This window comes from Dipteris shenzhenensis, chromosome 16 (assembly GCF_047967505.1).
Source record: "Dipteris shenzhenensis isolate YYH24624 ecotype China chromosome 16, Dip_SZ_1.0, whole genome shotgun sequence".
Taxonomy (NCBI): Eukaryota; Viridiplantae; Streptophyta; class Polypodiopsida; order Gleicheniales; family Dipteridaceae; genus Dipteris; species Dipteris shenzhenensis.
Window position 1 is genome coordinate 2,583,990 of NC_141611.1, and position 14,360 is coordinate 2,598,349.

At 40.8% G+C, this 14,360-nt stretch overlaps 1 protein-coding gene across 1 annotated transcript; it reads right to left on the bottom strand.

Moving 5' to 3' along the window:
* Nucleotides 1-731: 731 nt before the first annotated feature.
* On the bottom strand, nucleotides 732-4,642 carry LOC147892399 (pentatricopeptide repeat-containing protein At2g33680-like). The gene has a single exon (XM_087387647.1). The coding sequence runs from the start codon at nucleotides 4,086-4,088 to the stop codon at nucleotides 1,626-1,628; it is 2,463 nt and encodes an 820-aa protein (XP_087243773.1). The 5' UTR covers nucleotides 4,089-4,642; the 3' UTR covers nucleotides 732-1,625.
* Nucleotides 4,643-14,360: the final 9,718 nt, after the last annotated feature.

Sequence of the window (14,360 nt, forward strand, 5' to 3'; positions counted from 1 at the left end):
ACTAGGCTCAAGGCAGCCTCAAGGCTATCACATGCATACACACTACCCTTCAACCTTTCCCCAGGCACACCCTTGCCTCTGAGTGCTTGCTAGAGCCTATGGGAACCTGAGAGGACTCCAAACACACAAATGCACTACAGAAACGCTCAAAGCAGGAAATCACAATCAACTGGAAGACAAATACCAAATACCCGTGATCTGTAGCAGAGGGGTGAGCTCTGTCTTGCACCTATCCCCTGTCCAGGCTCCTAGTAGGGTGCAGGTACCTTCCAGCTTCCAAGAAAGGGAGAAGATAACATACAGAAGGCCGAAGGGAGGTGAAAAAAGGGCTGAAGAGGATGAATGGTCAGCAGATCTACCCCAGGTGCCACCGCAGCGTCCAACCATAGGATCTGTACCAAGGAAACTGCCTCGGACTGAGTGCCTACCTCGAAATACGTGCAAGTAGCTCCGAATCAGCCGAACCTGCCTCGAAGTGCGTGCCAAGCTATCCGTACAGCTTCAGGTTCTCTTCGGATTGCGTGCCTGGTGACTGTATAGGCCCGTGCAGTTGTACAGACTTTTCGTACATGTACAGTACCGTACAGCCCCAACTGGCTGCCTTGGAAGTTGCGCATGCAGCCTGTACACTGGATGGACTGCCTCGGGAAGTGTGCTGCTCCCAATGCAGCACCCAACTGACTGGTGCAGGTGCTGGGAGGTGCAAGAATGCAAACTGGAATGCAAGCAGGAATTCAAATGTGGAACATCAGTCAAGTGAAGCTTCTGTAAGCTTGCAATGCTCCTGGGAGAGGTTGGGAGGGATGGTAGGTTGGGGGAAGGGACATGCAGTGTGCACTTCCTCTAGCCAGTCTGCACGGCCAAACCATTATTACACTTAACCATGGTTAACCTCATGTTAAGTGTGGGTGGAGTTACACAGATACTTTACATCACTTTTCATGTCCCGTGACACGTACCATGATAATACCCTACCTGGGGAACATTCCGGCACTCCCTGCATGTCCTCCAGGCTGGAATGGCATTCCACGCGTTCCGGATGCTGGAAAACCCGGTCAGCAGTTCAGTCTGTAATCTACCCCCTCAGTCCAACTTGCTGCTGAGCAGTTTACTACATGCAAAGTAGTCAGTTTCAGCCCTGCCAAAGCACCTTGAACACCACAAACATTTCCATATGAAGAATTCACATCTAAACCATCCCCCTATTACTAATTATGTAGCAACATGCAAACCTTGGCAAGAAGCATTTAATATATTCTAGCCAAGTTCAGCCACTCCTGCTCAGAAACACCCCACACCTCTAAGACAGTGAAAGGAGTGGCGGAATGTAGGAAACTTCATAAAAACCTCATGATTGAAACACACAAGAGCCAGTAAAATACTGCCCTATGAGCTCAGAATACCACTGATATCATTCTTTTGAAGAAAGGAATGAATGTTGTAATTTATTCTCTCCATCTGGAATTATTTTGTGTGAAAAAAATCACAACTTATCTCCACACGAACACAAGTAACGTAACCCGTGCATGCAGCTGTCTTTTGCCTCAATCCCAGAAATGATCTTAGTTTGCATCATCTTTAATAGGTTTTGTCCTATGGTGTATTGAGAAGGCCAAAAGCTATGCTCACATTGCAGCTTCCTTCTCATAAGAGGTTCTCAAGACCAGATGAAGAGTTGGCACATGCCCTTCCCCCTTCAGACGAAAACCCAGCATTTCGAGTGCTGCTGAAAGTTCCTTACTTTGGTTGTTACCCACCACAAACTCATGCACCTTGTTCACCTCTATTGTAGCACTTGCAGGCTTTTTCTTTGCCCCTGCATGTTTCCTTAGCTCTTCTATTCTATGTGCATCATCCAACCTGCCAGCATTTGTATAGATATTTGCCATAAGCACATATGAAGTAGCAGATTCTGGATCCAACTGGATAAGCCGCTGAAAGCATCTCAGTCCTACTTCTGCTTCCCCATAAGTTTTGGAGGCAGTGAGCAAAGCTGTCCATGTTCCTTCAGATGGAGGACATTGCATAGCTTCAACAAATTTCTCTGCCTCGTACAAATGTCCTGAGCGTGCAAGAAGATCAACTATGCACGTATAGTGTTCAACTGTTGGCAGAATGTCGTATTCTTCTCTCATCACCTTGAAATACTTCTGGCCCTTGAATACCAGATTGGAATGGCTGCATGCAGTAAGAAGACATGTAAATGTGACAGCATCTGGCTTCATTCCTTCTTGTTGCATGTTCTCAAAACAATGCACAGCCAATTGACCCTCATGGTTTATGCCATATCCTGTTATCATTGCATTCCATGAGACAACATCTCGAACTGGCAGCTTGTCAAAGATTTCCTCTGCCTCTGAAAGTGAGCTGCATTTAGCATACATGTCGACTAAAGTGTTTCCAACAATGAGCTCTTGTTCAAACCCCTCTCGGATGATCCCAGCATGTATATCTCTGCCGTTGCATATGGCTCCTAAGCTTCCACAAGCCTTCAAGACACAAACAAACGTGACATCATTTGGAGAGATGCCCTCCAATTGCATTTGTTCAAAACATCCCAGTGCTTCTACACCAGGTCCATATTCAGCATGCCCTTCAATAAGTGCAGTCCATGACACAACATTTCGAGCTAGCAGCCTGTCAAATACTTTGTGAGCCTCTGAGGGTGAGCCACATTTGGCATACATGTTCACCAAAGCACTGCCAACAAAAGGATCTCTTTCAAGTCTCTTTTGTATTATCTCAGCATGTATTTCATGACCCTTGCCTAGGGCTCCTATGCTGCCACAAGCTTTCAAGACACAAACAAAAGTGGAATCACTCGGAGAGATGCCCTCCAGTTGCATCTGTTCAAAACATTTCAATGCTTCCTCACCAGGTCCATGTTCAGCATATCCTGCAACTAGTGCCGCCCACGATACAACATCTCGAACTGGCAGCTTGTCAAAGACCTTCCAAGCCTCTACAAATGAGCCACACTTGGCATACATGTCCACCAACGTGTTGCCAACTACAAGGTCTCTTTCAAGTTGCACTTGTGCAATCTCAGCATGTATTTTTCTGCCCTTGGTTATGGCACCTATCCTGCTACAAGCTTTCAAGGCACAAACAAATGTGATAGTACTTGGAGAGATGCCTTCCAATTGCATTCGTTCAAAACAATTTAGTGCCTCCTGACCAGCTCCATGTTCAGCATACCCTTCAATCAGTGTAGTCCATGAAACAACGGTACGAACAGGCAGCTTTTCAAAGACTTCCTCTGCCTCTGAGAGTGAGCCACATTTTGCATACATGTTGACCAAGGTGCTGCCAACAAAAAGATCTCTTTCAAATCCCTTTTGTGCAATCTCATAATGTAATTCTCGGCCCTTGCTTATGGCTCCTATGTTACCACAAGTTTTCAAGACACAAACAAATGTTACAACATTTGGAGACACACCCTCCAATTGCATTTTTTCAAAACATTTCAGTGCCTCCTCGACACAGCCATGTTCATTATATCCAGCAATCAGTATGGTCCAAGGTACAACATGTCGAACTGGCAGGCTATTAAACGCTTCCTGTGCCTCTGCAATTGAACCACATTTGGCGTACATGTCAATCAAGGTGCTGGCAACAAAGATATCATTTTCAAATCCCTTTTGTGCAAGCTCGACATGAATAACTCGACCTCTTGCCAGGTCTTTCAGTCTAGCACAAGCTTTGAGTAGGGCCATTAGCGTATAGCTGCTCGAATGTACACTATCATATTGCATTTTTTGGTACAAGTTGAAAGCATGCTGTATTTGCCCACATTGTATATAGCCTAATATGAGCGAGGTCCATGAATGCTCGTTTCGATAAAGTAGCCTGCTGGAAACCTGCTGAGCGTCGTGGACACTTCCACATTCTACAAACATTGGCACGATGTAGTTTCCAACAGCGCTATAAGCTTCCAGCCCATAATTGCAAATGTGGGCATGCACACGCTTCGCATAAGCTAGATTCCTTCTTTTCCTGCAATTTTGCAAGGCGCAGAGAAAGCTCTCTACCGAACGCAGCACAGCTGTCTGGTCCAAAGTGCTGAGTGTTTCCTGTAGGCTCAGCATTCCTCAGTGACTGCCCTCTTGTCGAGGATGTGCATCCACATGTAGTCCAAGCCCAGATCATGCTAGCTTCTACGCCAAGCCACGATCTTGAGCACACCTGTCCTTGCTTTGCCTCCCGACAAGACCTTTGCCTCTGACATCTGCAGCCTTCGGGTTTCGTCATTTCGAACTCACCACAGACTCGTCATACTAACTAATGAAAGTCCTACTTTAATCTATAATCTCCAAACGTTTTACAGCATTTGCTTTCAAAATACTTTGTCCGAACCGAGTAGTTAAGCATTTACTTTTTTCGTAAACTCTCCCAACATTGAGAGGGACCCCTGGAGTAATTTCTGCCATTAGCGCTGTTTACTCAACGCTGCAAGCAGAAATCCTGCGTCGCTCTAGAATGAAGTCAGGTGTGTCCAAGAGTAGAAAGATAGCAAACATGAACTGGAACTTCTAGAAGAAGGGCCAAAGAATTCTGCTCGACATGAATAATCTGCCGCTGCTCATCACTTTGAGGATCAGAAACCTCGCGTCCTGGCGGATTATTAGCTCTGCAACTCGTACCTGTGGTCGCCATTATGGAGGTACATATATTGCTCATGGTGAGGGTTTTGTTGCGAAGGGAATGCCCGACACGTGGACCCTTTGGGAATGAGTTTCATGGTACCCAGTCTTAACTTGGGTTCGGTATTGGGGACTCTCGAGTGCCCATATGGACGTACATATGATGCTCATGGTGAGGGTTTTGTTGGCGAAGGGAATGCCCGACACGTGGACCCTTTGGGAATAAGTTCCATGGTACCGAGTGTCAACTTGGGTTCGGTATTGGGGACTCTAGACTCTATGGTGGAAAGACAGAAATCATGGGATCTTTCGAGATTCTGGTATGTCCCCCCAAACATTCAAAAATGAGAAATTCCCATTAATTAGTTGTTGGGATGAGAAGAGGGGTGAAAAGGAAGAGGGAAAGGGATAGGGGAGGGACACGGGGAGGACCTTCTCGAGAGGAAACTGGGAGGGATTTGGCGATCGACTAGCGGCGGCCAGGAGCCAAATCCCCACCGATTTTCGACTGGGAAGGGCCGACACATGTCCCTTTCAGTCATAAAGGTGAGATGGGAGGGTCTCGCGGTGCGACATGGTGATTTCTGAGTCGCAGAGTGTGATGTGCTAGTGGCGGCGGTCCAGCGTGGCAGTGGAGGTGATCCAATGTGGCGGTCTAGCATGGCGGTCGAGGTGATCCAACGTGGTACACGTGCCGGTCAAGTCTAACAGTTGATGTGTGATTTCATTAAGCACCTTCTAACATAGTCCTTTGGCACATGAGTGGTGGTTACGTGGTGGTCACGCATTCGTTGTTTTTGAATCATTTTCTCACGTTAGGGTTTTGTGGTGGTTTCAGGGAGTGGAGTATTGTTGTTTGAGGGAGTTTGAGCTACAAGAGGAGCCGAGGGAGATGGAGGTCAAGTTTTGAGAGATGGAGATTTGAGAGGCGTTGAGCTTGTGTGTGAGGTGAGGGAGCTGGAGGTCATTGATGTTTGCGATGGGCCTTCTTTTGCTCTTGGTCTTTCTGATGATTTTGGAGTAGTTTCGTTTGTTGAGGGTCACCGGGGAGGTGGTAGCTTTGCTGTTGAGGCTTCTGTTTGGGAGGGATGTCGATTGAGTTGTAGCTTGTGAGGGTTAGGTTGGTGTTCCAAGTGAGTCTTTTGATCCTGGCGATTCTATGGAGGTTATTCAAATTAGTGTGAATTCTATTGGTTCTGCTATTAGTAGTAGCGAAGGGTTTGCTGATGTTTGCAGTGTCCCGCATTGTCCACGAAAATTTGTTCGTGTGTCTAGTGCATCTTGTATTCCTCGGGATGTGCCTTTTCTGGACATTGATTAGGGGGAGTTGAATTGTTTGAGTGGTTCGGTGCATGATCGAAGTGCGGAGAAGGACCAATGGGCTCACAATCGGTTTGACGTGTGGAGGAAGTTTTGCGGATTAGATCTGTCTGTGAAAAATTGCATGTCCCCCTCTATGGGGACCACTTCTTGTAATATACACATACATGGATTTCACCAAAAATAAAACAAAAAGTGTGATCGCTTCTGTTGTCAACCAAATTGTCTTTGGTTCGCTATCACACGATAGTAACCATCTCTACCAATCCACTTTCTCTTGTCGACCAAATCAAAGCTTTTCACCTATTGCAAAACACTTAGCTTTCCCATGAAATGAATAATCCATATCGTTACACCTCATACACATCTATGCAAGAGACTTGCACACAGAAACCATACTAATACCAATTCTTCAAATTTCCTTTTAAGCTTTATCTAGCCAGAAACTCATGTTAACTACTACCGCACAAGCATCACAATCAGTACAGAACTACCTTTCGACAAAACTTCGTCCCCTCAATTTCACATCTTACTACTATACGAAGGCAAAAAGTCAATCCCATGAATTGAAAAAAATATTTACAAAACTTACCAAAAATAAAGATTTTTTTTTGTTCAGCAGAGCAATGACTTGCTCTGACATAGATTCCACTTCCTTCAAAATCTTGTCTTCACTCCTGAATTTGTATATCACACACATGAATCTAGAAGATGACATGCCTTCTTGGCAAAGCGCTCCTTCTCAAAACACCGTGCTTCCCTCAAATAGTCTGATACAACTCGTTTGTGAAGCATCCTTAAATATGTGCTGCATAGAATAGATCCCTCTCTCTTCTACTTGCATTCTCTTGCTATAACAATAGTTTTGATTGGAAATAGCAAAGTCTATCGCAATTTGCTTTAATGGCATCAAGCTCTCAAGACCACCTTGAGGTCATACGACCAAGGGATGGGGTGAAACTTACGGCTCCACAAGAAATCCTTTGACATTTTATCCCACCTTAGCAAGGCCTTTCTACAAAAAAGGAAGAACGGAGGAAACATAGACCAACATAGGATCAAGAATGTGCTTAAGTGTAGTATTATTGCCTAGAACTGAAAGTTGCTTATCCCTCCACTTGTGAAACTTACAACGCACATTAGTCAAATACCAATCAAGCCTCTATTACATAGTGACCCTAAATCCAATTAGGCAACCCAAGTAGCAACGGAGAGCACCTGACAGTATGTGAGTAAACCCACATTGCATGAGCCAATCTGGAGAAGATGCCAAATTAAGGAAAATAAATCTAAACTTTAGCTTATTGATTTTCAAATCCAAAAAAGCCAATTATTTCCTCTGTCTACTACAAAATATTGAAGTTTTCATCTACAACAAAGAATTGTGCTGCTGAGAAGTGAGAACCATCAGGTCAAACAAGACCCCAAATGGAGCCACAATTTATGTGAAGATTCAATTGTCTTAGTAAGGGTTGGGTGACTACTACGAAGAGAAGAGGTGCCAAAGGGCACACTTGACGGATTGAGAAGGTGAAGAGTGAATCTATTATAAAGGCACTCATTGATTGAGATCATAGTGATGCATTGGAAAATCAAGTTGAAGTGGGTTTATAGAATCCCAAATAAAATCCCATTTTGTGCAAGACCTTGAGAATAAAATCCCAAGAAACTCTATCGTATGCTTTCTCCATGTCCCAAAAAAAAAAAAAAAATATTTGTTTAGAGAAATTGAGTAGTTGAGAGTAAGAAAAAGATTTAGGGCATCATGAATGTTACAGCCATGCAACTAGATTCGGGCAGGTAGCTGTATTGAGCTAGAATATGTATAAATGAATTTAGTGCTATTTTCTACATGCAAACTTATGAACGTATTAGATAAGTCATATGGTGTTATACTTGATTCTAGTAGTGATATTACTGATTTTAACTTTGTAAAAGAACATGTGTTAAATTCTATTCTACCACAATATACACAATATTGCATCTTTGAAATATATTGAGAAGTGATTTGGTTCCATTCTTCTAGAAATTTATCGATGAATAGCCATGAAGAGAAACTCGTTTGTAATCGTCTTTTCTTGTTTTCTATGCTAAAGTAGGAAGCAAGTTTTCTCCTTTCAATAAGTGACCTTTTCATATTTGTAAAGTAAATTATATGTTAAAGTAGAAGACCTACTTTATTTTCCCGTTGTAGATGATAGTGCTAAAAAAGACTTGAAATTCTCCAATTCGACTTATATTTTTCACTCAAAATTTATAACGTCTCTAGTTTATGTTGAAACCAATTTGAATATAGCATATAGGAATTTGAATGTAGCATATAGCATTTCAAATATAGAACATGGTAAATAGCTCTTTCTTTTTGCCCATAGGAGTTTGTGTTTAGCATATATTTTTTTGCATATATTTTGTAGCCATTTGAATTTGGGATATAGCAGTTTTCATTTATTTCTTTGTATATATTAGGTGGCAATCTGAATTTGAGATATAGCACTTTGATTTTTGTACATAGCATTTTTCATTTAGAATTAGCACTTAGCATTGATCAACTAGCATTTTTGCATTTAGCATGTAGCACTTTGTATCCAACATATAAACAAATAAACTTAACCACACATTCGTGTGGGGGGAGAGTCGACACATTTCCTCGCCAAAAATTATAAGACCAAGGAACGTGCCCTTCCTTGGGTTCTTTTTTTTTTGCATTTTGCACATAGTAATTTGCATATAGTATGTAGCAATTTGAGTTTGGGATATAGAACATAGCACTTTGCATTTTGCACATGGTACGTTGTTTTTAGAACTGTATGATTTTGTATTTTGTACATATTATTTTGCATTTAGTACATAGCATTGAGCAACTAGCATTTTTGCATTTAGCACATAGCACTTTTTATCGAACACATAAATTAATAAACTTAACCACACATTCGTGTGGGGGGAGAGTCGGCACATTTCCTCTCCAAAAATTATAAGACCAAGGAACGTGCCCTTCCTTGGGTTCATATCATTTTTTATTTTGCACATAGTATTTTGCATATAGTATGTAGCAATTTGAGTTTGGGATATAGAACATAGCACTTTGCATTTTGCACATGGTACTTTGTTTTTAGAATTGTATGATTTTGTATTTTGTACATAGTATTTTTCATTTAGTACATATCATTGAGCAACCAACATTTTTTGCATTTAGCACATAGCACTTTTTATCGAACACATAAATTAATAAACTTAACCACACATTCATGTGGGGGGAGAGTTGGCACATTTCCTCTCCAAAAATTATAAGACCAAGGAATGTGCCCTTCCTTGGGTTCATATCATTTTGCATTTTTCACTTAGTATTTTGCATTTTGCACTTACTGAGTTTGGGACATAGGACATAGTACTTTGCATTTTGCACATGGTACTTTGCATTTAGGAATGTACAATTTTGTATTTTGCACATAGTATTTTGCATATAGCATGTAGCAATTTGAGTTTGGTATATAGAACTTTGCATTTAGTATATAGCAATTTTCATTTAGGTATTAGTGTTAAGATGGCTAACATGCCATATCAACATCTTGGGTGGTCATTGTTCTAGGTATATGTGCATTGAGCTATATGGTGCGTTGAGCTCCATTAATGATCCTCATACTACATGAGAGGGAAAAGCTATGAAAGGAAGCATTAGCCCTGTTTCTATATACAATGAAACATCTAGTGTAGCTTCTAATATCTACAATTATGTTGGAAACTTGCAAAGAGCTTAGATTTACAAAATTCCTATTGGAGTAGAGGGTTTCATAGTCTTACCTATAAGCTACCAATATGAGGAGAGCAAAGGGCCATGGTATCTGCATAGGATTGGGAGGCATGAGAGACAGCCCTATGGGCATGAGGTATGCATGTCACATGGACAAATGATCATGGGCTAAAGATGTAATAACTTTAAAAATGTTTATGGATATATCGATTATAGAAAGCATTTGCATTTGAAATATGTCTGCACCTAATACATTCTGTAAATAGTCTAGATCATAGGGAACCGAGTACAACTTTTTGAATGGACTATCTGTGCATGCTTTACAAGCCATTTTTTATCTATGTCCTAGGCCATTTTCTACATGCAAACTTATGAACATATTGGATAAGTCGTGTGGTGTTATACTTGATTCTAGTAGTGATATTACTGATTTTAACTTTGTAAAAGAACCTGTGTTAAATCCTATTCTACCACAAAACATACAATATTGCATCTTCAAAATATATTGAGAAGTAATTTGGTTCCATTCTCTTAGAAATTTATCGATGAATAGCCATGAAGAGAAACTTGGTTGTAATCGTCTTTTCTTGTTCTCTATTATGCTAATGTAGGAAGCATGTTCTCTCCTTTCAATAAGTGACCTTTTCATATTTGCAAAGTAAATTATATGTTAAAGTAGAAGCACCTACTTTATTTTCCTGTTGTAGATCAGAGTGTTAAAAATGACTTGAAATTCACCAATTCGAATAATCTGCAGACAAAATATCAAGGTTGTTAACACTTCATATTTTTCACACAAAATTTATAACATCTTTAGTTTATGTTGATACCAATTTGAATATAGCATATAGCAATTTGAATGTAGCATATAGCATTTCGAATATAGAACATGGTAAATAGCTCTTTCTTTTTGTACATAGGAGTTTGTGTTTAGCATATATTATTTTGCATATATTTTGTAGCTATTTGAATTTGGGATATAGCACTTTTCATTTATCACTTTGTATATATTTGGTAGCAATTTGAATTTGAGATATAGCAGTTTGAATTTCATACATAGCATTTTGCATTTAGAATTAGCACTTAGCATTGAGCAACTAGCATTTTTGTATTTAGCATATAGCACTTTGTATCCAATGCATAAACAAATAAACGTGTGGGGGGGGAGTCGGCACATTTCCTCTCCAAAAATTATAAGACGAAGGAACGTGCCCTTCCTTGGGTTCATATCATTTTGCATTTTGCTCATAGTATTTTGCATATAGTATGTAGCAATTTGAGTTTGGGATATAGAACATAGCACTTTGCATTTTGCACATGGTACTTTGTTTTTAGAAATGTATGATTTTGTATTTTGTACATAGTATTTTGCATATAGCATATAGCACTGAGCAACTAGCATTTTTGCATTTAGGACATAGCACTTTGTATCCAACACATAAACAAATAAACTTAACCACACATTCGTGTGGGGGGAGGAGAGTTAGCACATTTCCTCTGCAAAAATTATAATACCAAGGAACGTGCCTTTCCTTGGGTCCATATCATTTTGCATTTTGCATATAGCATGAACAATTTGAGTTTGGGATATAGAACATAGCACTTTGCATTTTGCACATGGTACTTTGCATTTAAGAATGTATGATTTTATATTTTGCACATAGGATTTTGCATATAGCATGTAGCAATTTGAGTTTGGGATATAGTTACCACACTTCCTCACCAAAATTATAAGACCAAGGAATGTGCCCTTCTTTGGGTTCATTTCAATTTGCATTTGCCACAAAGAAAGAATCTGGCATATAGCACTTCGCATTAGGCTTATACTACTTTGCATTTAGCACACAACAACACATTGTGTGGAAGGAGAGTTGGCACACTTCCTCTCCAAAAATTATAAGACCAAGGAATGTACCCTTCCTTGGGTTCATATCAATTTGTATCTAGCACATAGCAATTTGAGTTTAACAAATAGTACTTTGCATTTGGGACATAGCACTTTGCACTTGTTGTATACTTTAGCAAAATTTGTCTTCTTATTCATTTTAATTTGCATTTCCCACAAAGCACCTTTAATTTTCCACATAGTATTTTGAATCTGGCATATAGCACTTTGCATTTGGCTTATAGTACTTTGCATTTAGCACATAACCACACATTGTGTGGGGGGAGAGTTGGCATGCTTCCTCTCCAAAAATTATAAGACCAAGAAATATGCCCTTCCTTAGGTTCAGATCAATTTGTATCTAGCACATAACAATTTGAGTTTAATACATAACACATTGCATTTGTTACATTGCACTTTGCACTTGTCATATACTTCAACAGAATTCATCTTCTTGTTCATTTTAATTTGCATTTGCCATAGAGTACTTTTGAACATTATTAGCATTTTGAATCTGGCATATAGGACTTTGCATTTGGCTTATAGTAGTTTGCACTTAGCACATACGTAGGATACTCTATGGGCTATCCATACGTACTACTCATTCCTTGGTATGTGCATTGTAGGTCTAATTATTAGACTTTAGGTTACATGGCATGGTTAGTACATGTACCTTTTATGACACCTAGTTGTGTTGGGACACCTATCTTAGAATTTCATCATATTGAGTGTGGGTGTAGTCTTTGTACTTTCCAACACACTTAGTTATTATACTATAGCAGCACGTTTTGCTTCTTGCCTCCGTCTCCTTTGCTTCTATTGTCCACTCCACCCAACAATGGTATCAGAGCATGCTTTGGTTCCTGGTCTTCCCCCACTTGCAAGCTTCCCGTGGATCTATCATTTGCTGGTTGTCTACTTCTAGAGCTATTTTTCAGTAGGTTACCTACCTTTCTAGCCATCTGGAGCACTCTCGTGGATTTTTGTCTTGAAAGATTGCATCTACCTATTGCATTGAGCTGGGCGACTGCACTTCAGGGCAGATTTGAGCTGGGTGACACTTCTCCTAGCTGTTCTTTCCATGGGCGACCTGTTTTGTGGCTTCTCTTGGCCAGGGTGACCTCTTTTTAGGCAACCATTTGCTGTTTTTCACATTGGACAGCAACTTCCTCTCTTCTTGAGTGATTGGTTTGCTTCCTAGAGCTGGAATACACATTCAAATCTGAGATTTACTGGTGCAGCAACTATATTTTGCTGTATTTAGTTCATTTCCACTTGGATTTGTGCCTGAGACACTCAGATCTTGCACCAGAATCCTCCCTTTTGTTGGATGAATTGATTTTGGTGGCATTTGGAGTGATATTTAGTCACCATTTGCTGATTTTTAGTCAGTATTGACTGCTACATACAGGCTGTGTGCTTGTCATTGACTTTTCTCAGCTTCTAGGCTGATATTTGGTCATTCTTTGGTGGACATTTGCTGTCTTTCTTCCACATGCTCAACTGGTAAGCTTCTGTTCTTTCTGTTGCACAGTTGGCAAGGCTCTTATGCCTCTAGACTGGGCTTTTAATGTACCATTTAATTGTGGACAGTAGTACACTTTGGCATTGATCTTGTTCAGTTGAGTTTGTGCTTTGAAAAAGCCTTGAGGCTTACGCATTCAGTCACTGATATCTGCAATTGAGAGCTTGAGGCTCTTGTTCTTTGCCTTTGTCATTCTTGGATTTGTGCATTTGCTTGCATAATGGCTGGTGGCAAAGATGATTTCTTTGGGGCCTTCAGTGCTGATGACAAGCTTGATGGGGTTAACTACCCTATGTGGTCATTCATGATGAAGCATGTTTTGGTGGCCAAGAATTTGTGGAACATAGTGAATGGCAATTTGCCTACTATTAGGTAGGCTACACCTTCTTCTAGTGATGTTACATCCATTGGTTATTCCCATGATGCCTTTATTCCTCCTACTCAGGAGATGATACAGTGGGATGGCCGTGATGCTAAGGCACATGCATTGATTGCTCTGTCTTTCAAGAAGAGTATTGTCCCTCATATCAGATCATGCACTACTGCTAAGGAGTCTTGGGATAAGCTTGTCTCTTTGTATCAAGTACGCAATGAGGCCCATGTTGCCTATCTCCGCAAGCAGTTGAAGGATACTCATATGAATGAGGGTGTGAACATGGATGCATATCTTACAGCTATCCAAGATTTAAAGGAGCAATTGGCTAATATTGATGAGCACATCCTTGACTCACAGATTGTATCAAGCACATTGGATGGGTTGCTTGACTCTTACCAAGATTTTGCTACTACCTTGAGGTTGGTTGCCATGGGCAAAGCCAACTACTATTCCTTTGCTCAGTTGGTTGCACTTCTATTGCAGGAGGAGCAGAGCCATGTGAATCGGAATGCCAGTATGCACTCAGATCAGGCATTCGTAGCCAATGACAGGAATAAGGGGAGATTTCAGAAAGCTGCCCCCTAAAAATACAGCAAATAATTAGCCTTCTTCTTCATCCTCTCAGGGTGATCAGAAGAAGAAAAAGAGATGCAATTATTGCAAGAAGCTGGGCCATGAAATTGCTGAATGTAGGAAGAGGATTGCTTCTGAAAAGAAGAAGAAAGACGCTGGACTTTTAGTCACAACTACCTCTGGCATTGATGCAAACACACATGAGCATGCTAATTTTGCCAGAGAGCAGTCTTAGGGCTTCATTGTCCAATGTCACTACAATCCTTCACTGCATGATACAGGTTCAGATG

Coding starts and splice junctions, on each gene's coding strand:
- LOC147892399 (XM_087387647.1), bottom strand. CDS start 4,088: ATGCTGAGCCTACAGGAAACACTCAGCACTTTGGACCAGACAGCTGTG.